This window comes from Ciconia boyciana, chromosome 5, assembly GCF_034638445.1.
Source record: "Ciconia boyciana chromosome 5, ASM3463844v1, whole genome shotgun sequence".
Taxonomy (NCBI): Eukaryota; Metazoa; Chordata; class Aves; order Ciconiiformes; family Ciconiidae; genus Ciconia; species Ciconia boyciana.
The window spans coordinates 47,922,966-47,948,512 of NC_132938.1; the positions used below are offsets into that span (position 1 = coordinate 47,922,966).

General features: G+C 41.5%; 1 protein-coding gene across 17 annotated transcripts in view; it reads right to left on the bottom strand.

The window, feature by feature from the left end:
• The window catches only part of GRIA2 (glutamate ionotropic receptor AMPA type subunit 2), a 96,092-nt gene extending 83,704 nt beyond the window's left edge, over nt 1-12,388 (bottom strand). For all 17 annotated transcript variants that reach the window (XR_012042505.1, XR_012042503.1, XR_012042504.1 and 14 more), the window contains exons 1-2: nt 11,893-12,388; nt 11,333-11,473 (exon numbers count right to left, since the gene is read on the bottom strand). Coding sequence is in view for 12 of the 17 variants with exons in the window: in XM_072861579.1 (XP_072717680.1) it covers nt 11,333-11,473; nt 11,893-11,980 (229 nt within the window). In the remaining 5 variants the exon portion in view is untranslated. The remainder of the gene's footprint in view (nt 1-11,332; nt 11,474-11,892) is intronic.
• Nucleotides 12,389-25,547: the final 13,159 nt, after the last annotated feature.

Sequence of the window (25,547 nt, forward strand, 5' to 3'; positions counted from 1 at the left end):
TGTATCCTAAACAAAATCAGTCACTGAGCAAGGAATTCTTAACAAACTTGAACCTGGAAAGCAGAAGACAATTCTAATGAGATGGACTAGGGTTCCTGAAACAGATACTTTTGGTATACTTAACTGGTTGGCAGAGATGAAAGGAGGAAAAGGCAGCCTACAGAAAAAAACGAGAATTTTTCTTAAAGAGAAGGGGAAAAAAATCAGACCAAAAGCAGACAGTTAAATTGCAGTGCATGAAACTAAGCTCACAGTTGGCAAGCAATCTGTAGTGATATGACTAGGTTAACCATGTTCCTGCAAACATTGCTAGCTTCCTCAGGAAGTTTCAAATGACATTTAGTAAATAAGACACTTAATTTTAAAGGCACAGGTTTCTTGCTAAAGAACGACCAATGTGTCAAAATTAAAGAATTAGCACAATTACTTTTGCAGTCTTTTTAATAACCCAGTAGCAGCAACACTTGTTTTGGAGAACTGTTTAAAGCACTATGAGAACAGAACAAGGAGGAAAAAAACCCAAAACTTCAGAATTAAATCTATGTTGTTGAAATGTATCACCTATATGAAGACAGGAAACACACCAAGTGAACTTTTTTCCTAATACATCTAGTTTTTAAGGCAGTTGATACTTAAGTTTGGAAAATGGCTTCTACATGCTGCAACATACACATCTCGAGATGTCATGTAACAACGAAATACTGCAAAAATTGAACACTGCAAATTCCTGGAGTGCAAGATAAAGCCAGAAACACAGTCACAGGAAATCACGATTCTGCGTACCAGAAAATGGAAAGTAATGCTAGGAGTCTCAACGCTGAATGAACCACTGTATTGATGGGTCCAAAAGAAAGCCAGAAACAGTTCCATACAGGAAGGAAAACAAAAATCCTAAAGTTAAGTGAACCATTTTTTGCATCTCCAGAAGGACAAAGCTAAATGTAGTAATACTGGAGGCTCTTCAACATGTTGGAATAGGCATATAGTATCCTTGAAAGTATGTGTTTATTTGGAATGACTAAGTCATGACTTAATATGATCCATACCTTCCACTACAAACACCATCTAACTGCAACAGCCTACAAAAATGTCAGAGTTCCTAAAAGTTGTTTGGGTGTTTACAGACATGCTCTTTTCTCATGAAACTCAGGAAATTATTCAGGTTACTAAGTACATGTACCAAGCGCCATTTTAGACACTGGAGTATCTGAGGCATCCCCATAGGCTGCCAGATGTGCTGGAGGACTTACAGGACATTCACATTTTTTGAAGATGCACCTTGAGGTCACACAGGATAGCATGAGTATCACAAACTAGGTCTTCAGGTGTATTAATTGCAAGTGAATTTAAAGTGCCTCCACAAATGGAGACATTGAAGAATATATTCTCTTTTTATCATATCAGAATAGAAGTAAAGAGATAAGCTCAAAGAAACATTAAGTGCTCCACTTGCTAAAAAGTCAATATTTGCAGCTCACAGATGCTTGCTCACTTCTATAGTTAAAGTAAATCACTGAGTTCTATAAAGTCAAGCCAAAACACATTTTCCTACAAGTGGAAAAGGAGTTAAGAAAAAATGCAAATTTCAAATTTATGCAAAGATTTTACCAAAGAATAACATCCATGATCAAATGCAAACAAAGCAAGGGAGCAAGCATTATGTTTTGCCTCTTCACCTACACAGGCACAGACCAAACCTTTCTTTTTAGCTAAGCTAACCATTCTATTTCCATATTTATACTGAATTGAAAGGGCCTAATAATTTTTCTAAGGTTTCCATACTGAATCCTGACAAAGCACTTAAGAAATGCGTGTGATACTTAAAAAAAAAACAACGGGGTCATATATGAGCATGTACCGTAAAGTTAGGAAAAAATATTCTGTAGGTCCAATAGATGCTCCAGCATTTTAGCACTTTTTAGGAATTGTTTAATCCCTGCCTCTTTCCAGATACAAAAAATAAATCAGTCTTCCACACTCATACAAAGAAAGAAATAATATGAATTTTGAATCTGTTTTTGTTCCTACTACCATCAGCAGAAGCTTGACCATTTATCTCACTGAGCAAAAATAGCCTGGCCTTATTACTCTGGAGCCCCAGACTACGGGATCAGGTTGCTGAATACATGAACTAATCCGATTAGTCAGTAAAAGGACTGAATGACTTTTCAGTCATGACTTTTCAGAATTTCAGCATGATCCACTCTCACCAAATGAAAGCACCTTAAAATGGGGCAGATGTAAGGCTGTGAGTGAAATTAAAACCACACATACTGCAATTTATAATGTATAGTGACTCATATTCTCATCTATTTCCTGATCCCTCAAATCCACCTAGTCTTTAAATGAAATAAAATCACATTATTATGTTTCCAGGTGTTCATTTAAAATGCCTTCAGAAGTTTAAAGCTGTGTATAAATCTGGCCAATTAATATTTGTTAATTGAGCAATTATTTAAATTAATATAACTGAATTTTCCTAACATTGTCTTTTTTTTCCTCTATGCTTTATCATAATAAGAACAAAGGGCAAGAAATTGTCTTCCTGCTCCCAAAACCTAAAAGTTACTTTTCCCCCTTCCTCCATCAGGACAAAAGTAAGATTACTGAGATTTTTTTCACCAAAAATTAATTGAGGCAGGAAAAATGTAGAAGAGTGACAGACAGAGAGGGAGACTGACATCAAAACAAAAATGGCCCAGCACTAAGGGCATTCAACTGGGAAGTGAAAGACAAAGGGTTAAATTCAGGTCCTCTGCCTGACATGGTAAAGATATGAAACAACTCAGTTAAATCCTGGATGATTCTCCTAACCATTCACTGTAATTCCAGTGCGGATCAATCCTACTTCTGCTATAAGTAACATTGTTGTAGCTTATGTAAGTATGAGCTTGGTATGCACTAGACATGCAAATTATTTACCCTGTTTTTCAAGTATTACACCTGGAATAAACTCCCTGGTATCAGTACGTCGGCACAAGGCACAATCACGCAGGAAAGTTTTGCTGCTTGCAGGATCCCACATTTGTACCAAGAACCCCCTCTGAGATTGTACTATTAAAGCTTTATGGAATTTGCTACATTCATGGGGGAGGGGGAATCAGCATTTTGGCTTAGAAGACATTTTGTCAAAAACAGCTCATAACTAGTATCAGCGAGGAACATTTTGCGCAAGCTAACCCTCATTGTCCTCAATTTCAATGATTTATGAGATTACTGAACAAATTACTCTGACTTGCTCAGAGCCATACAGTCTGTTTCATTAGCATACATTTGCAGACATTCTGAGATAGTTTACACATATACAAGGGAATGCAACACATTCAAATATTTTCGATCCACATTACATGGGAGGAGAAACCACATTAGCCTTTTCATTTTATGGATATAAACCAAAGTCCTACAACTACCAAATACATTCATAAAAGGCAGAAACCAAAAGAAAATAAAACAAATCCTTTCTCCAGGCTGCAAAGCAGTTGCAAAACCGTTCTGCTGAACTCTCCAGCCCTGTTGCTGACATGACCTCTGAAAGCAGTCTTCTCCGTACAGATGATGAGAAAATCTCCACATTACCTAACAGAGCATTTAGAAAGAGTCTGTTATTTGTAATTTTCGAAGTGTGTGAAAGAAAATCAGATCACACAATTTGCAATAAGCAGAGGCATCTTTTCCACCCCAACTCATGTTTTTAAACTTTTAAAACACATTTATACTGAGAATAAATTACAGTGGTATGACAGCCTTAACCACAGCACCCTGAAAAATTGCAGCATCAAATCAATGCAATATTAACTACCTGAAATTGAGATTAAACTGAATAGGTGGGATAGGATAGGATTTTGAACATTTCATATAATTAGCCACTGTCCCTTATTGAGCTTTGAGACTTTTCTACCAGTTGTGTGAGTATGCATTTATGAGTCAGGGCCAATATGAACATTTTACAGAATTCTGTCCTACTCTTGTTCATTGGAAGAATCATTTGGAAAAAACAAGTCAATTTTAAAACACAAGTGGCAAAGTACTCTTTCTTTTCAACACTGAAATGCAAGCACGTTTACCGTCTGTAGTTAAATAATACAGCTACTATTTCCATGTGCAATAAAGCCCAGTAAGTCAATCATGGACTAGCTGAAGTGATTGGTAATTCAGTTACAGACCCAGCACCCCAAGCATATGAAGCAATCACACAATGATTTAAGTTAATGAATACAGACCTGAATATCCTTCCTCTGATATCAAATAAAATAGTAGATTAGAGTTGAAATGAGACGTTTCTTGTGCTTGATTCCATCACCTTTAGTTGAACTGCATGTAACATTTCAACCCTCAAAAAAATCCTATTAATTTCTCTGAGTCAGGTTTGGGAGCAGGTGGTGGGAGACAGTAGTAGCTGGAGATGAACCACACCTCATTGCAGAATCATAATGACTTTTTCTTGTAATTTTTTTTAATACTCTCATAAAGCAACTAGCCATAGGTAAATGCATTAAGTATCTGTACATTAAATCAGATTCAGAACAGAAACGTTAACTCTCTATATTAATTTCCCAAATGGGAACTTTAGGGGGAAAAAGGTAATCTGCCCATAAACTGCCTGATTTGAGAATCTTTCTTAAAACAATGAAAAAGAAAAAAATAAAAAAATAATCAAAGATCTCCTTTGGGATAACTGTTAAACAAGGGGTCACAGCAGCATTGCATTAGAAAATCAAAAATGTTCTGTGGTGGGCCTAGATACAGATAGATAAAGAAAAGTAAACAGTATTTCAAGACATCTATACCACTCTGTAACTGCACACAAATAAATAAAATAGCAGTATTTTAAGCACAGTTATTGATTTTAGAAGGTGCAATATGAATTTTTTCAACATGTGGTTATTTAAAACCTGCTTTTACTCCTTACTGTCGTTCTGGTTTACAACATGCATTCACTAAGTTTGTCTAATGCTTTTATTCACTCCTTATTGTTTATCCATAAAGAATTCATTATTGGAAGGACTTACTCATTTAAATCAAAGCCCTTTTTCAGATTTAACAAGGTTACATCTAATATGTACTTGTAGTCAATGCAGATTTTTTTGGTTTTTTATGAACTTAAAGGAAAACATTAAGGTTTCAAGACAAAATAATAATGATGCTCCACAAACCTACACAAAAACATGCAGGTTTTTGCCCTATATCTTTTCAGAAATCTTTATGTCAAAAGAAATTAATCCTTCGTCCACAGTCTTCTAAAAGCAGATGCCACTGTATTCATGTTCTAATAAATGCAATGATCAGTTACAAAATAATGGAAAAATCTTCTTCATTTCAGAAATGAAAGTTCCAGTTAATTGTCATATGAGAAGCCCATTCACATATACATATATAGAGAGTTTTATATATACAACTAAATTTTTTACCTATTCAGGTATCTTTTCAGTGTTATTTTCAGTCTGACCTGACATGCCTTGGCTTCAGTTGCAGTGACGTTGGTTCCAGAATATGGGCATGAACCTTCAACATTAAAAAATCGGTAATTCATGCACTCAATTCACAGGGGTGAGAACACTGACTTAGAAGTGATAAATTATCTTACTAGTAAGAGCTCTGAGATAATCCTCTTCAGAAAATGGATTGTAGGGTTTAACCAATGTCCTGCTTTTTATTTATGTGACATTCAAAATAAACTATTGTTCACTATATAAGTACACATGTATGTACATTTATATATACATGTGTGTATACACACATACATATATACACACATTTATGTTTACTGTGGGCTATTTCCTCCTTTTAGTTTCCTAAAAATTAGTCCTACCAGCACTAGAGAACAATAATTCTCTAATGTAGAGAATTATTAATTTAAAATTACATTTTCCTTGAGCAAATATTTTTTTTACAATTTAATCATGTTTTCACAGAAGATGCCTGATAAATTAATTATGCTGATTATCTTAATTTTCTATATAATGGTAATAGAATAGTCTTTACCTGTTTAATGCATTTTCAAACTAATAACATGTTCCTAGTTATTATAAACTTCCCTGGTAATTACCAACTGTTCAGAAAGAATTATTTATCTATAAAACATGCCTTAATTCTCAAAAATATTTTAATCATAAGAATCTTGATAAAAGAACTAAAGAAATCAGCAGTAACAGTATCATTTAATGCAGTGGCCCTTGGTTTAGGGTGTGTAACACACACTGGATAGTACAGTAAGTCTTATGTACGCAAGGAGTTAAGTACATCCTGAGCTACATGCAGTAAATAGTCCTATCAAAGTCGGTGTAAATTAAAGCTTTCATTAGCATAAATAGAAAAAAGTTACTACAATTTTGTATCTTAAGTATAATAAAAGCATATATAAACATGAATATATTGAAGAGATTGACTGATAATATTGGTTGATTTAAGAGCCTGATTGGTATATTTAAGGCTTCATTGATATGCTACTCACAAACTGCTATGAAATATAACTCACTTCAAGCTTTACAAGAATAAAATATGTATTCATACTATATTCAAAACTGCATGGTAAATTTTCATTTCAGATATATCGAAAAATTAATGCAATAATCACATAATAAAAATCTGAAAATTTGAGTAGCCAAGCCAAAACTGTTGTCTTTGTATCTGCCCACATTCTGGATCACGTCTGTGTGAAAATGCTCTGTGAGGCAGGAGCAAAGATGCACAGCAGGGACAGCACTGTCACACAACAAATACCCCAGGTTTCTTTATGAGTAACTCTCAGGAGTAGAAGAATGTTTAAAGTTTGCTACAGAGCTTGATTTTGAGGGGAGAAATGTTTTGAGAGCAGCAAAAGCACAAGAGTTCCTATTGTAGGCTACATCCTGATTTTATTGTATCATTTTACTACAAAAACCCATCTGATCTTGTCCATTTTAATTACAAGGGGCTATAGAACCTATTTCACATCTGCTCACTGAGTCTGAGAAATGTTTTATAGTGAAAAGGAAATTACAAGGACCAGGAATACGAATGAACTGAAACATAAGCATTTAATAAATTCCTCCTTCCCTTTAAAAACAGTTCTAATCATTTGTTGTGAAATATATTTGGGCTTGGTCCACAGTAATTTTAATACAAATAAACACATCTAAATTTCTCCCATCTTTACCACTACAGGATGTATTTTTTGCTTATTCTTTAATCATTTTGCCAGCAGTATGCTGAATGCTATTTAAGAATGCTACCCATAGCTTTATATTCCAAAATGGCTGGGAAAACCTTTGCCATGACTCCCAAGTTGCAACATGCTAGATATTCATAGGTTTTCAAAGCTGCTGGTTAAAGATATAATGACAGGATCTAAGGTTTATGGATGAATCAGCATCCCTTGTCATAATGTCATGGTGCAGTGATCCCTGCAGAGCTGTAAGGCTTGATTTAGAACAGAAAAGCTCAACACTGGCTCTTGAGCCAGCAGGATTAAACATCCAAGATCGTGCATATATTACCTCTGTGCTGAAACTACTATATGAAAAACTTGTTACAGTTATGGAGGTTTTATAGTAACTCCATAGGTGTTACCCTCACTTTAGGTGACACCAATATCCTTTCAATGAAAAAATATGTGAGTACATAATACAACTGTGCCTGTTTGGGTTGGTGGATTTAAGAGGAAAGGATTTTGTCTTCACCAGTTTCCTCTTCTCTTGTTTTGAAGAAAAAAATCTGAAGTCACTGATGGTCAGCACTTCTCCAGTTAGACTAGACTCAATTACACTGTGCTGAAGGACAATGAAATCCAGTGGTTTGGATACCTTCCAGTTCCGCCCTATGAATTACCTGCAGTGCTGTACCTCTCTCTGCCCCAGCTGTTAAAAGCCAAAGAGGTTCCGTTAGAGTGAACTGCTTTGTTAACACTCGCCTTTACCACCTAGACTGTAATCCTCTGAATCACCAAGAATTCTCAAAGTGGGCTAAGTCTAGCTCATTTCTCCTGAAGGATGTAACAGCAGTCCTAGCAGTGAACATTTCTCTTAATTGTGCCATCAGTCTGAAGAAAGACTGCACCATCGCTCAATCAAAACCATTAAGCCTCCTAGTGACACCGACTTGTGAGGTGTCAAACTGCAATTAGATTCCCACAGCTACTCCTGACGACCTGTCAACACAGCTTCGCACAAGACTTACAACAGTCCAACAACCTAAAGTGACTATTTGTGATGCATATATTACATGAGTTAAGGCTATCTACTCACAGAGTCTCCATTCCTCCTCTGCTACACATAACTTCTGGTCACCTTTAAATAAAGGAGTAGTCTTACACTGTTTCAAGCATCCCTCAGCGGTACATGACCACCGCCTCCTCTTTTCCGGAAGTTTAGGAACCTAATTTAAAAGTAGTACCAGCGGTACAACTCGTCCATCTGAAAACTGCTCCATCACTGAACTCCGAGCAAGCGCCGATAAGAAGTTTGAAGATTCCTTTAAATAGTTTTACAGGGGGTTTGTGGTTGGTTTGTTTTCAAACCGGATGGAGTTGTATGCCCCCGCTCCCCTTGGGTTACTAAGCGGCGGGAGGGAGGCAGGCACAGCCCCAGCAGGGCGGCGGCGGAGCCCCGGGCGGCTGCCGGCTGCCACCTGCCGGATGCCGGGGCGGGAGCCGGCGGCCGGCCCGCCCGGGGCGCACGGCCGCAGGCCGCGTCTCCCGCACCACCGTCCCGAGTTTCTGCAGCCCGAGACCGGGCTGGCTTGGGCTTTTTAAATCGAAAGCTGACATATTTCGGTTGTCGATTTTAGAAAATCTATTTGTTATTCTTAGGGCAGAAAAAGGGCTTTACTTCTATGACGGTGTAAGCCTGCTACTATATAGAGATCAGTGAAGGAAAAATCACCTTGCTGGAGTGAAATACCTGGGCAAATACTGAAGCATTTTCAGTTCTGTATTACCCTACATTTCTGTGACCTTCTTTTACACCTGCATTGTTTAACTGTTGATAGTGCTGGTTTTGGACACAGGTTTTTTGTAGACTATTCTGAAAAAAAAAAAACCTGCAGATTTTTCAGTATTTCAAATAAGAATGAGTATAAAGGGGACAAAAAAGATGGATCCTTCTTAACCATTTGTGCATGCAATGCTCTGCAATCAACTGCTAAATTCTGCTTCTGATATGGCAAGTATTTGTCTTCAGAATTCCTTGTTCTCCAATCAAACCTTTCTTGGAAAGTAATTAAGGAAATACTATAGATACTTTTAGCATATGCTTCACTAGCCAATTAAATCCAATTGACAAGGTAACTTCACTAAACCATCAGTGGTGACTGAGGTGATGAAAAAGTAAGTGCATGTTCACGTCTTAATTTGGTGCTCTTCAAACTGCTTGAAAATGGGAGCCTTGGACAAGGTTCAGAGAAAGGGAAACCTGAAACGTGGACAGCATCTGCCTTCTGCTGGAAGTCTCCAAGTCCGTCACTGCAGTCTACAGCCTACACATGGCACCTGATTCTTACAAGAGTTCTCCAAGGAAGACAGCTAAGCTCAAGAACAAGGCAGATGCGTGCATGCAAACACAGATAAAAACCTTGATGGGACTGGAGAAAAATATGAACCCTTTACTTTTGCAAAGACCAGGTGTACTTGTCTCTAGGACTAGCAGAAAAAAAAAATTGGGCGTTTTACACAAATTATTTTCAGGATTTCATTGACATCAAAGAATTGAGAAACACAGAAAGACCCGTCACATTTATGCAGAATGTCATCTAGACTGCAACACAACCCCTTACTTCACTGACAGTCCCAGTAACATGTACAGCAAATACTGACCACATGCAGTTCTGGTTGCTGGAAACCCTCCCCCTGAGAAAGCAAGAACTCCCCAAACAGTTTGCAAAGATTAGCCAAGTAGCCTTACTGTGGCTAGTTACGTGCTCTGACCTTTTTTGACTTCAGCTGTGTGTGCTATATACCCTCCTATCCACTCAAAGCTCCTTGGGTTGAGCTCTTGCACCACCTACCCCAGCGTCTGTGCCGAGACGCCCCTCTTGAGCACCGCCGCACCTACCATAACGTAGCTAAATTAGGGAAGGGGGGGAGGGGGGGGGGGAAGGTCGCCAATGGAGAGAGGGAAATTGCCCTCGCTGATAGCTAGCCTCCAGATACAGCGTCCCTTACGGCTTGTCCCCAGGAGGGACGGGGAAAGGCCTCGGGGGAGCGCGGCGCCGGGCGGCCGATGAGCCCTAGCTCTCCGGGAGCGGCCAGTACGGCACAAGAGCGGGCTCCCTCCTCCTTGCTGGCCGCGCCGCTGCGGGGCCCCCGGTTTCACTTGCAACGGGCACGTCAGGCTGGGCAGCGGGGAAGGCGAACACCCCTCCACGCTCTGGGAACCACTGCCTCACGCTCACAGCTGTCGTAACCGACACGGGCAGCGCCCGCAACTCCTCGTTGCAGCTGACCCTTTACCGCACGCCTGGCCGCGCAACGCCCCTCGCCCGGCCGGCCCTCCCCCGCCAGCCACGCCGCTCCGCGGGGTCAAACTGCACCCGCCCCGGCCAAACGCCGGGCAGCTGCCAGGGCGGCAGGCACCGAGCGGCGGGCAGAAGCAAACATCGCTGCGGGACCCCCCCGCCCAAGCGCTCCTCTCTTCGCGCTAAGACGACCGCGCTGCACCGCCCCGCCTTCCCCCTCGCCACCCCGAGCAACGCATGTGCTCCGCGCCCCGCGGCACGCGTGCGGCCGGGGCCTCCCTCCCCGGAGGCGGAGCCGCAGCAGAGCCCCGCCGGCCGCCCGCGCAGCCCGCCGCCCGGCGACGACTCGCCGCGAAAGCCGCGGGGGCGATGGGCTCCCGGAGAGGCTGAGGGGGGAGCGAGAGGGCGGCGAGCGGGCAGGCCCCGCGGCCTCCCACGAGCCCGCCAGGCGGGGGGCTGCCGGGGCGGCGAGATGGAGCCCGGAGCGCGGCGTAAAATGGCTGATCGCCCCCCGCAGCCGCCCGCTCCGCTGCTGTCAGGAGGGGTCCCCCGCCCTGCCCCCGCCGCTTAACGGGAAGGCTCCGCAGCCGCGGCGGAGCCCGCGGCCAGCCCTCGGGCGGTGGGGGAGCGCTGCGGGCGGCCCCGCGGCCGCGCAGCCTTATGTAACGCGTGGGGAGAGCCGCCGGCGGGGGGCGCGGCAGGAACCATTTTAAACCTCGGCGAAGGCGGGGGAGGCGCACGGAGACCCCGCGCCCCGTTTCCCCGGGGCCGGGCCCGGGCGCTCCGCACCTGCTCGGCGGCGGCGCAGCACCCCCGCCCCACAGCGCACAGCACCGCACCGCACGCGCGCGCACCGGCGCCCCGCCCCCGCCGCCACAGCAGGCTGGCGGCGTCCGTTACTCACAGGCGTTGGTGACGGCGAAGCTGTTGGCCACCTCCAGGTTGTCGATGTGGGGAGTCAGCCTGAACTCCGAGGTGGAAAACTGAACCATCCCTACCCGAAACGCGCTGTACTCCTGATCGGCGCCCCTCGGGAACAGCCCCCCTGCAGGGAAACACACACAGGCACACACATGTCAGGCGGGCGGGGACGCGGGCAGAGCAGCGCCGCGGCCGCGTCCTTTCCCGCCGCCGGGGCTGGGCTGGGCGGGGGTGCCAGTAGGCTCCGCCGGCTCGGGCAGCGCTGCCGGAGCGAGCCCGGCTGCGGGTCCGTCCCGGTCCCGGTCGCCGCGGCGGAGCCTGGGGGCGCGGCGGGACGGGCGGTGCGGCTCGGGGGAAGGCGAGGGGACGGGGGAGGCGTTGGGCACGGCTGCTGGAGGGGACCTCACAGGCGCCCGGCGGGTACCGCGGTGGGGCTGGGCTCGCGGCGACATGACAGGAATGCCCGAGTGACAGCGGCGGGGATGAGGGAGCGGGAGATCCGTCGGGAGGAGAGCGAGGTCCGCCGGCACGCGGGCACCTTACCGATCTGTATGCTGTTAGAATTGACCCCCCAGATCAGTCCCCACAACACAGGAGCCAGGAAGACAGAAATATGCATAATCTTTTGCATTTCCAGGAAAAGTAGAGCATCCACAAAGCCACGGAAACAGCCCTTTCTTCTTCCTCGTCCTCCTCCTCCGCGGAGCGCGCTCGTCAGCAAATTAGATCCTCTGCGCGCCGGGCGAGCGGCCGCCGGGAGCAAGCCAACCACGGGAGGAAAGAAACGCAAATAAGCCCAGGGCGGGCGGCCGGAGGCGGAGAAGCCGTTGCCCACGCTGCCGCTGAGAGCTGCCGCCGCTCCGGTCCTCGTCCCGGCTCCGGAAATAAGGGGGGGCGGGGAGGGTGGCCGCGTGCCGTTGGCGGCGGCGCCGCCGTGCTCCCGCTGCCTGAGCGCGCCCGCCGCCCGGCCCTGCCCTCACACGCGCTCGCCCGCGCTCCCTCGCACTCAACGGGCGGCCGGCGCACCCGGCGAGGCGGCGGCGCGCCTGCGCGAGCAGCGAGGCCGGCGGGAGCGCGCCCCTCCCGCCCCCTTCGCCGCCGCGTCCCGCCCCTTCGCGCGCGGCCGCGGGCAGCGCCGCCGCCGCCAACCTTCAGCACCGCGGACAGAGCCGCTGCGGCGGCGGCGGGAGCCGGGGGGCGGCGGGCGGGGGCGGCCCCCGCCCCGGCGAGCGGAGGGGCTCCGGGCCGGTGCCCGCGGCAGCACCGCCGGGCCTGATGCCCACGTCCCGTCGCGACCCCGCTGCCTCCGCGGAGGTGTTTTGTTCCCCCCCGCCCCCGCCTGGGCCCCGACAGCGCGTACCTGGAGCTGGGTCCCTCAGCCCGAACGCCTCCCCTCGGTGGGCGCGCTGGGCTGCGCGCACCGCTGCCGGCATGCAGAGCCCCTCGTGTCTGGGCTACTTTGAACCGATAGGAAGCAGAGACATGAATCAATCACACGCCGATTCCTCTCTGTGACAGCAGGAGATGGTGGCTTGGACGGAAAGCAGAAATGCAAAAAAAAAAAAAAAAAAAGCTACTTTTTTTAGAGTCTTTTAAAATTTTTTAAAAATTTCATCAGTCTTCATTAGGATGACATGTGGATGTAACCACCTTCCAGGTATACCTGAAAAGCATATCTTTAACTGCCGTAACGAAAACAGAAGAGTTAATATGCAGGAAGGTTTAAACCTACCCAGATATTTCATTTTCATGTATAATGGGGATTTTTTTTCAAGATGGATTCCAGCTATATTATTTACTGCAAGCTAAATTTAACATTTTTCGGTTTGGCACAAAGTCTGTTGCTATGCACCACACACACACACACACATATCTTATAGAAGAAGAAGCAGTGTAGCAATACTGTGACTGTGACAATGAATTTGCTATTAAATGATCATTTGCTGGTATATTTTTTAAATTTTTTTTTTGTTAATAAAGATAAGGAATATCCATGTAGGAAAGGATACTGATCTTGCATTGCATTTCCTTTTTTTTTCATTATTAAATTGTCTTAATTCTCCTTTCCAGAGACAAAGAAAGGTCTCGAAGCTTCAGATACTCAGATGTCAATGTAAGTACATATGCTGAACACATAGGAAGTAGGCAGTTTGAGGCCCTTTACCCATCACTAATTCATGACGAGTTTAGTTTCATTTGAGTCATTTCACCAGGAAATTCTGTACTAGCTTCTGTCTGTACTTGTGTCATCATCTCTCTCTCACCACAAAATGAGATGAGCCTGAAAAAGAAAAAGAGAGCGAGCTTTAACACCATGAGCTTATAGACCCTATCGCGTTATTTGGGTGGAATGGCAGAGTGACTACAGCTCTTCCTTGCTCTCTCCCCCAGCCTGGTCCTTCCCAGTAGTCAGGGTTTGTGCTCCACAGTAAAACCCACCGCCGAATTCTGTGAAAGGAGCAAACAGTGTCACTGTGACAATCGACAGATTAAGAGATCAGAGGAAAGCTTGCATTCAGGTAGTCCTCACTGCGCCCTGGACAGTGAGATGTACAGGCATTTACTTTTAATAAATACTTTAGTGTAATATTGCCAACCTTTAACAGGAGCACAGATAAATCATAAACATACACTTTTTTCACCCAGGTCTGAAGAATCCCCTTATGTATATCAAATGAGGTTAAAATGCAGCAAAGATCTCAGTTTGAAGATTGTATTTCAATATTTTATAATAAAAACATCATGTTTTCCAATATACATTACAGCTGCATAATGAACTAAAATATAAAAAGGATTAAGATGTTGCAAAATATAAACATGACATCTAGGAGAATCCCACTTTTTGAACTAATTGTCTTTACAGTTATGGAAAGCATTTAAATCTCTAAGCTGTTTTGTTTGGTTGGTTTGTTTGGGGTTTTTTTTGTGTCATAGAGAACAGTGCTATTCCACATGCACATCAATACCTTCGTCAGATACAGTCAGAATAATTCATGGCAATGCATGTTTTATCTGGTTAGATAGTAAAATGCTATTTTATTGTTTATACTAAACCGTGGACAAATGCTAAACTAAGTTTGGATCCCACTGTAGTGGGCACTACACAACGAGCAGCCTTACCAGAGCCAAACAGTTTATAGATGAAGGTCCTGAACTCACTTTCTGTCATGACAGTGTCCTTTCTACCAAGTTAAAGACCTACAGAACATAGCATAGCAGGTAGGTAAAATACAAGTGACCCGAGTAAGAAGTTAATTACCAATTACAACTGGGGGTTTTGTACAGACTATTTGTGATGAGTTAATAACAACTGCCGTGGCAATCACAACTGACACCACCCCGGCTGTTGATTTTCTAATGCGTATTTTTTCATTACAGAATTGTGAGAAATGTACAAGTGTGTGTGTGTGTATGTAGGTGCATGTAATATTCCAGATTTGTATTATCGCGTCAGAACGTGTAGAAAAAATGTCAAATTATGTGGCTTTATTCTACTGTTGGTGTGCCAGAGAAAAAGAAAAGATTTCAACTGGGATGAGTAAGTACAAAAGGACAGCATGGGCTAGTGCATCAGCAAGAAAACAGTTTAATCAGAATTTAATAACAGGGGAAAATGCTGATAATAAAATAAAGCCTTCTTCAACTCTCTATGTTTTATAACAGTCCTATGCTAATCAAAAAGATGCAACCAGGCAAAGGAGAAGAAAGAAATTTATAGGTGATAGTAATTTATGACCGTGTACTAAGAATAGACATACTCATTAACACTGTGCATAAAAAAATCAGACTACATTACTGGGAATCACATTCAATACTTTTTGCACAAGAAAAGGAAAAGAATCTAGCAAGAAGTAACTAAGGATTGTAATCTTAAAACCAGAAGATTATATTCTTATATGCATTCTTCTAAATCCATGATAAAAGCTCATATAAAAATGCATTAGTTCAGAATCGGAACAAAGCATCAACAGGGGGACTGTTAATAATAAGCATCAATCACTTGTTGAAAGGAACATAGCAGTGCAATAATAATGAAAACAATGACAGACGACAGAAGGCCAGATATCAAATAAGAAGATGTCAAACCCCTAAAAGGCTAAGTGCTTAATCCTGATTCCATAGAAGTCCAGGAGAGATTTGCTACTTATTGCAATGAATGCAGGATTCAGTCATGGCTGTATCTGATTTAAATGGTTCTAATGGATGATATTCTGAACATAAGGTAGAAGTTGGTGAGGAAGCTAAAAAGGGCTAATAGATGTGCTACTCAGAAATAAATATGAGTTTATCAGGAATACATTTCCTCAGCAATTCATCCTGGCACAATCCTGGTTGAGAGAATGGCTGAGATTCAACCAAATGTTCATATGTTTCAGCAGGTGCGCAGGAGACATGGAAAGAAACTTGGAAAGGACTGAAGAACTGGAAATTTGTGCCTTGCACTCAGAAACATTTAGCAATCACTCTATACACTTATCAAAAAGATAGTTCAGGAATGACTTGATGACATGGAGTACATGCTTCAGGAAAGTAACTTTGATAATATAAAGCATTTGAGGAGATGGATGCAGTAAAAACCCCAGTATTTGAATGGTGATATTAATCATATTCAGATTAGAAATAAAGTTTATCTTTTGTTTTGGTGTTTTAGTAATGTGTCATTGACCATGGCAATCACATGCTGAGTGTTGTAGTGAATTCCTCAGCCCTGGAAAATGCTTAGTTAAAATCAAATTCTTTTCTAAAAATCCTTGTTGAAAAAGTTAAATTCTTGAGAAGGCCCTTGGCAAGAGCTCGCACTAAATGATTATAGTGGTCCCTTCTGGCCTTATATCCCATCAATATTTGGTTTTTGTATTCAGAATTATTGTAATTATTTTTTTCATTAGGAAAAAATCTTAAAATATGCAGATTTTGTAGGATGCAAAAATACTGTACCAATGTGCCTTTGATTCTATGGCCAGTCAAGAGATTCTTTCCTTCAAAAATGATTGTTGTCTTTGGATTTTTGAAACCTGCAGAACTTTGGCGAACACCAGTAAAAGTAAATAAAGAGGAAATACAAATGCAAGTTTCAAGTTCCAAATCTTTCTTAAATTGTTTGGTCCCATATGTTCATTCTGGATCTCAAGAGTCTTTTTAAAAATAAAAAGTACATCCTGATCTCCCGTGCTCATTCTGCTTCCTCTTCTGATTAGCAAACACATACTGTTCCCATTAACAGTATGTATACCCGGGGATGACATGCACTAAGGAATAGCTTATGCTTCTATTAGGTGATTCTGATGATGAAAAAAAGCAACATCACTACCCTGTGGTATAACTAATGCAAAAATAATTAGTGATAATGGTACAACTTTAAGTTCCCTTTGCTGTATAGTAGCTGTGACAGTGCAGTTTGTTACTAGCTTAGCTAACCATTGTGAGAAATTTATAGCAAATTGGGATTTACTCTATCTATCTGAGCTACTTGCATTCTTGCTCTTTGCAAGAAATGTTACATTTATTTTGCTGATAAAATCACTTAGGTATATGCTGAACTATCTGTGTGGTGGAAAATCTGCTATAGATTACGTCAGTTTTTTTCTGCTGAGATTAGAGCAAATTACATTATTAAGGCTCTGGAAAAAGATAAAAGGAACACTTTCAGATTAGACTATGCATGCTAAATCTGTGATTCTTGTCTGGCACTATCTTCTCTTTTCTTCCAACAGTATAAACAACTTCCATTGCTTTGTCTCAGTCCCAAGGAATAAATTTCTTATTCCTGCCCTAATTTTTTCCTGCCTACCTGCTACCTCTCTTCTTCCTTGCTGTCTCCTTGTCTCCTTCCTTGCCTGATTCCCATCTGGTTTCCCAAAGCCTCACCATCAGAATCTTTTTTTTCTCCCCTGTTATACCATCCCCATTCCCCCTGCAGAGCACAGCTAATTCAAATGTATTGGTTTTTTGCTTTAGACTGTAACAGCCAGCCTTGATCCTCTCTCTTTTCATCTGCCACCTCTCCCATCTGTTCCACGAGCAATGCCAGCCTTGACTCCAGTGTTGTTTTTTATTCTCATCATGTTCTTATTCCTTTTTCCATGCCGACGTCTATGTTTGAAATATGAACCCTACACCCATTTTTCAGGTCAGTTCTTAATCATTGAAATTCCTCTTTAGCCTTGCATCTTTTCTGTCACCTGTGAGAAATGTATTACTCGTTATTCATAACAAAAAGCCCTTTGGAGATGATGAAGACATCGGATTTCATATACTGGTGGCCTGTACTCTGCTGAGGTATGGTACTTGTCAAATCGCCTCTCCACCTCAGTTCCCTGCTTTCATAAACAACATGCTAAAATGTTAAAAGGCAAATACAAGCTGACAAGAATGTTATAGTCCACTCTCTATTGACATATCTGCGGTACACTTCTGTTGTTACTCATTCTCTGATTTCTACTCACTTGTGACTTGAGCCTTTTTTCTGTACAATGGAAGCAATTTCCCAAAAACTAGGTGTTCTCTCCCCCAGCCATCACAGCACCATGCAATGATCTTGCATCTTCAGAAACCCAAGTGATGATAGCGAGGAGCAGCTCCAGGTCCACAAACTGCAGACAGATGGAAAAACAAGGATAATATGTGCCGTTGATAATAACACCTTTGTATGTGCTTGCTCAAACATTCCTTATGGCTGCACTTAACATTATGAATATTGTAGGAAGTTGTTTCTGTCATTGTAGTGAGTGTGCTGAGGCAGTATTTTGAACAAGGATACTGGATAAATACCAGCCCCTGGGAAATGGACAGTGTAATGATCATTCTTGAGATGGAGAAGGCACGTTCTTGGTTTAATGTGTCATTCATAAAAACTGCCCACAAAATATATGCATGCTCCACCTACCTTAGAAACCTGGAGAAATCCACTGATCTTTTCCAAATTTGAACCTGTGGCAAATCTGATATCTTGACAAGGTCAAAGAACGTTAGAGACTGGACTGCTTTTTATAACTTGACAAGGTAAAATTAGTTCATGAACACTGAACTCTTATAGAGAATGGAAGTTCTGACAGCGGTATTGCACTGCTAGTCAATACTCTAATTTGTTTTCTGACCTCACACAGCATTCAGGATAGCATTCAGATAAGCTTTGCAGAGATGCTTTCAACCACAGCAGAACTAATGAATCCCTAACTTTTAGCTAAACTCCTTAATCCAAGTAAGACAGCTTCTCATAATATTTTGCAGCACAGGAGTGAATCTCTCCTGCGTAACTTCTTGTCTGAAACAAGATCTGTGCAACCTCATTCACAGCCTTTGCACAAGGCTTCAAGGCCAAGAGCTCTTTGAACAAGCAGGAAAGCTGCAATGGTTAACGCTAGCGTTAACCCTGCTTTTGGCCCACAGACCAAACTGGTCAGGAGCCAACCCGGGGAGGGGGCAAGGGCGGTGTGTCACCTCCGTCCCTTGGGGCTGGGATGCCCAGTTCCAGGCTGCTCAGTAGAGCACAGGCAATTTGGCTAGCTGTCAACATAGTGAGATATATGGTGGTAACAGACTGCTTTTCTGCTCCCTCCGCAGCAAAGTAGAACAAAATTCACTGTGGTCGCCAAGGGAGTAAATGAAACCTCCCTTTTTCTTCTTCTGTAGGGGTGTTTCCCTTCTGAACCTTATAGACGTATCAGAAGGTACACAGGCATCCCTTTCCATTTATACCAACACCACTGGTCACTGTCAGAACCGCTTTACACTGAACTGGCAACGTAATATGGTTTTATGTGTCCGCAGGTAACAGAGAATTAGGTCATATTCATTTATAAGCAAATTGTATGAAGATGGATTTTTTTGGGTGAATTTTAAAAAGTAAAAACACCCCCTTCTTTTAAAAAGAGAGATGTTCATGTTATGGATTCAGTTTAAACAATGGCTATGTTATTACAGTACATTTTATTGAGATCACTTTTATAGTTATATAATTTTGTCAGGCCTCCTGTTACTAGGAAGATAAAGCGAAATTTAAGCTATAGTGAGTAAGAGATTAAACACAGATCAGTCAAACGTTCTCTGTAAGGTTTTTCATAAAAAATAATAGAAAAATCATATCAATTATACAAACACACTTGAGCAAATGTTAAAATAATGTATTTTATGACACAAATAAGTAAGACACAAATTGTGCTGTTGCAGAAATTATACTATGGAGCTCAAGCACTTAGCAACATTAAAAATAAATTAAGTTGGAGGAATAGATAGAATTGCATGAGACAAGATAATAATTCCTTTCTTCAGGAAATATCCAAAAGATGTAAAGATTTTTTTGTTTTGTTTTGTTCAATTACCCACTGCAGGCATTTTACACTAGTCTTTGAAAAATCCCATAAAAAATAGGATATAAGATTAAAAGGACTGTTGTGATTTGAAACATCAGCTCTCTTATCATTATGATCTTTCAGCAACAGAAATATCTTTTGGGTTCGCTGTTTACTTGTTTGGCATCAATAACTTTTATTTTGAGAAGATCATCTTGTCAAGAAACAGCTCACTGAAGTTATCACAGAAATGTACAGAGTTTTGCTCAACAGAAGTTTATTTTTAGTTCTGAAAAACCACTTCAGTGGTTCCATCCCAGAACTAGTTCACAGCACAGATAAGAGATATTTTTACTTTCACCTCTGCATAGGCATATCTTCCCAGAGATTAACTGCAGTAAAATGTGGTGTTAATGGCAAGCTTTTCCAAAAGGAAAAACAACAAACCAGAAATGTGAGAAAAAAGAAACAATTCTTGTGAGGCACTTAATTACATACTTTGGACTAGAAACACATCTACATCATAGTGAATGCGCAGAAAATAACATTCTTCTAATTGCATAATTGGTTTAGATATAGGCTTTAATTGCAGAGCTTATAGTAGAAAAATTTCTGCTTATATTATTTGTGGCATTAAAGACAACCTAAATCATGCTGCTTGTCTTTACTGAAATGTCATTTGTGTTATAATGGAAAGTTGTCTTATACAGATTAACTGCTAGCCGTTATTAGAGTCCATGTAGTTGCCATTTAACCTGAGACTTACCTTACTCCTTGCTAATTGCATTGCCCTAACAAGACATACACACAGAGATGATGTGCGCAGGTAGCTGCATTTGGAACAATTTTAAATTCGCGGTTTTCTTTCATTACAGGTCAACATACACAGCGCAATGCATCAAGGGCTTAAAAAGAAAGAGACAAGCTGATGGAGTTTCAAGGGCAGCTCGAAGATGGTAGTTATGAGTACACAACAAAAACCTAACCTTGAACTTAGAAACACCACTGTCCTGAGTCTAAACCAGCTACAAAGAAAAGCAACCTACGGACAGAGGAAGGATTTATGCCACAGCTAGGAATATGTGGACCAACGACAGGCACACTCCTATAGGGATCCATCATCCTCTGTCCCATATTTTGGTTGTCCCCAACCCGTCAGTACCAGCTGTAACTACTGTGAATGCAGCATTTATGTCTTTCTGTTAAATCAAACAGATCTGGTAATGTGATCTAATGATCTCAGTTTCTATAACTAAAACTATAAAAAGTGTTCGCTGATGGTATCTGAAGCAAATATGAGTACTGAAAGGCATTTTCTGGAGGAGAACCCTCACCAATGTTTGCCTGTATTCTGCTGGGCTCCCTGTGGTTTTAGTAGTAATAAGAAAATAGGACCTTAATTTTAGTGGCTGGTCAGCTATAGCAAATAAATGTCAAAGGCAATGAAATGAGTTTACACAAAACACACAAGATCTCCTTTATAAAACCAAGGAAAACACAAAGAGATCAGAAACTTCTAGCCTTGACCGTGTGTCCAGAATAATCTGTTTCTTACTGATGTTTTCATGCCAGAATAGTAGCAATAGTTCAGATTTTCTTTACAGTGAGAAGAGTTCGCTTATTTGAGGCAGTTAGGGAAAATCACAAATCTCGCAAGCACTCTGAGTGCTACTGCTGAACAAGACGGCAGAATGCAGTATTACTTCTTTGCAGCTATTGCAGCACTGCACTAAAAAATGTCTGTAGTATGAATGTTATGCTTTGGAGTGGAATTTTCTCTATTCATCATCTGATTATTTTATAATTTTATTAATTATAACTCATCTCAATACAGTGTCTCATTAGAACAACAGACAATTTGGTGTTATTGACCAATGATTGTGTGATACATATGGATAATCAATTCCAGTAACATTCCATGAAATGTCAGTGAAATTAAATGGATTGAAATTTTGAAAATGAAAGAATGCTCCTGCAATCTTTTGCTTTTGAATGTCAACCATGAAAGAAAACCCTCCTTTCTGACAAGAATAGTGCTGGCCTTCCATGCTGTCCTGGAGAAGGCAGTAAGCAATCCGTGAGTCAGACAGATGTGCGGCATTCACTTTTAAGAGCTGGCATAAACCAGCTCCCAGGTCATTATATCTACACTGCTCTTGGATTATTGTCCTATAAATGAGAGACTCTATTGCCTAATGTGAGCTTCCCACCTCAAGGATTTAGCTAACAAACCCCAGAAGGCATACCCATACTTTTCAGTATGCCTTTTATTAATTTATTTACTAGTAATTAACTTAATATACTGATTTTTTACTATATCGCATTACTAATATTAACAAAAAAATGAGATACCAATTAATCACTGTTTTTGTTTAAAAAATAGTACTTGTTGATTACATTACCTGTGACAAAACTTGTTCTGATCTTGCAATTGAAGGAGCTACTCCAGCATGGAGTAGCCCACATAGCTTACTCTGTGCCATGGCAGGGGATGATTTATTTTTCAGGGAACTGAAAAAATACACGGTATTATATTGATATGATACTTTGAAAATACTTGCAAACAAAATAATAGTAATGGAAGGGGAAAGTATTGGTAAGTTATTAAATCCTGACAAGCTATTTTCAGGAAGGCTTAGTCCTAAGAATGCCATTATATTAAATATGGATATTTATGCATATGTACATTACATTCTAAATGAATAAATGTACTGTTTTACAAGATACAACTTCTTCCTTCATTATTCTGCAGATTCTTCTGCAGAATTTGGATCCGAGGAAGGAACTGTGAGGTTATTTTAAGAATCCTTTTTAGAGATCAGACAGGAGTAATATTGAAGGGAAGAATGTATACATACAGTGGGTTTGATCCTCCTCTGAGAGGAAATCAGAAAGAACTATAGTGTAAAGCCAATGTAAATGAGGGGAATATCAGGCACTTGATATCAGAGCCAGACTACTTCCAGAAATGTTCAGACCGGGGGAAGACAAATACAGCTATCACTACTGTGTACCACTGAATTTATTATTAAGAAGGACTGAAATAATTTTTATTATTATTTGTGTGCATTACAGTAGTGCTGTAAGGCAGTGCACAACATACAGCAACAGATTATTTTTCGTCCCAGCCACGTCCAGTCTAAACAAAAGGCCCTTAGCGCAACAGAAAGCAGCATTGGTATCATCTATCATTTGATGCAGAAGAATGTAAGAAAAGAGAGGAAATAGCCTGCCAAACTTGCACAGGGGATCTTGGGGAAGGGACACCTGTCTCTCTTTAGTTACTGGATACTGTGCTGAGCTACAGACCGTCACTTAGGTACGATGTTCAAACTTACGCTGTATACAGAGGAATGCCTTCAGTCATGCACCGTGCGCCAGTCAGCTAACAGCAGTCGTTTTACTGCTTGGTCGGAGAAGAAATAATTTCATCTATTGAATTCTTGCAGCACAAACTGGCAGAAAGACTGTATTACGGGAGAGCGTGCTGGCCAGGCTCAGATATGAGGTCAATATGGACAAGACTACCTGGTCTTTTCCATAAAGCTATATTTTTCTTTTCAGCCAAGAAATGAAAACTGTTGAAAGGTTCAATGTTGTCCTGTCTTTTAAGGCTGGAATCTCCTTTCAGCCAAAATAATTTATTCCCATTGTCAAAGCTCATCAGACTCTCAGCATGAGTCTTGCATAAATGGATTCATTCCTGGCTGTTTCATTTGCACACTCCATGAAATTTTTTTCCACCTATTTAATTTCATCAAGACTTTCTTCACAGAGACTAGTAAACTTGCTGCAAGAGCACTGTAATATAAAAGACACTATCTCTTTCTTATATTCCTGTAGAAAAAAATAGGATAAACCACAATATGCTTTAATAATTCATGTACTTAGAAAAATTCCCATTTTAAGATGATGTTCCTGAAATGTGAACAATATGGAAGCATATGATAAATAAAGCAATAAAGCCATGCTTATGGGTAACAGATAATAAAGTGCTGCCAACTTGGATACGCATTTTCTGTTTACAATCTCCCATAGTGAAATTCATAATATTCCGTATTCTACACTAGTGGTTTAAAATCCTCCCATGCAACTGCAGTGTCTGGGAATATTACTATGGCATTGTCGTTGTTATTTTTCTAAATAAAGTGCCTCTCTGTTGCAAGAAAACTCGTCAAGTGGAAAATGTGATGAACACGTTATTGCAAAGGCACAGGCTTTGGGAAACCGAGCTGTGTTTTCTTTGCCTAGTTTGCACTGAACGCAGCTGCATAGGGCAGGTCCTTCGCAGGGGGTCTTGTCTTCTATGTCTTCTATGTCTTCTATGTCTTCTTGTCTTGTCTCCATGCTTCTGTAGGGCAGCCATAACGACTTAAGCAGCAGTGGATCCTCCGAAGCCTTCTTGGCTTTAAGACCACAGCAAGGGCAGAGCTTTAAGTCCAGAGAAAACAAGCAGGGCCAATGTGATCCTCTCCTGCTGCTGTGCACATTTGTTTATTCATTTAAGAAATTTATTTATTTAAGAAGTTCTCACCTTGGGGAAACAACCAACTAGAAAATATGAAGAATTAATAAATAAAGACTAAAGTTTAATTCCATTAAGTAGATTATAGCTCATGGTGGATGCTGTATATCATTTGTATTTGCTTGGAAAAAGAAGATTGTTTCTGTAATAGCCTGATCCTGAAGCACATCCAGGAGGGGAACGGAAGCAGAGCTGCCTCAGAAGCTGACACAATCAGACAGATATTTTAAAAAGCCTACAAAGATTTTACACCCTCCAGTAGGCTGAGGCTAAACAGGATTTGTCAGAAGCGGGAGCAGGTAGCAAGACAGGCTTTGTCAAAAGCAGAAACTGATGCCAGAGTGGTATTGGTCAAAACCATTAGTCTTTACAGTCAGTTCCTGTCAGTATTATGCCTTTGAAATAGCCAGTCTTCAGATTAATGTTTTCCAATGAGCTGGCCTTTGGGAGTCAAAGAAACAAACAAATTAATCTGAAAGAACGAGTCTGCCTGAGACACTGATAAATCTGTTATGACAACGTAAGGCTTATTAAACACTGAGAAATGTATTTCCCTAGCCTCTGGGTCAAATGCAAGTTTTAAGGTTAATAGAGGAAATCAACATTTTTAAAAAAGTCACACGGACTACTTTTTTTTGTATTCTGCTTTTGACAAGAAATTCATGATTCAATATACTTAAAAATATAATGCATGTCGTGAGGTATTATCCAAGTAACACAATATTCTGAGTTATAGGGACATAACTAAAATAGGATAACGCGGATAATGTTAACATTTGAGAAACAAGGGAGTCCCAGGTTTTCTCATATATTACCGTTCATCTGTTCTTGAACATCACCCTTCATGATGCCTTCATGAACTCCGTCAGAGTCACGCGCACGATCTTTGCTCTGACTGTATGGAGATGAAGGGCAGGCTAGCTGAAGCGTATTGCCAAGGAAATAACTCAGTCTTGATAAAAGGAGCGCTTTGCAGAACAGAAAAGCTAAACAGTGCTATTGATTATCATGATGTATGCTACAGTGAAAGAAGGTGGAAACACAGGGGCTGCCTACACACAGCTTTTCTGCTCAGCAGCAGTCGCAGTTTCAGCAGGGATTTTTCTTGCAATTTATGGCATTAGAGAAGGATTCCTCTGAGTTGAAAGGTTTTTGCAGGGGGCAGTGGTACAGCAACTTGACCTGCTATACTCAGGAGGGTTTCTTGGGCCCAAAAAGCTCTTGAGTTTGCTTCCTCAAGTGAAAAATGACCCTGACTGTGGCTATTCATAGAAAGAAACAGACATACACAGATATACACAAAAAACCCCACACTATCCACTGCCACAGCCTGAAGAACTCATCAGGTGGAGAACAGTTATCCAAAACCTTATCCTTTCTAC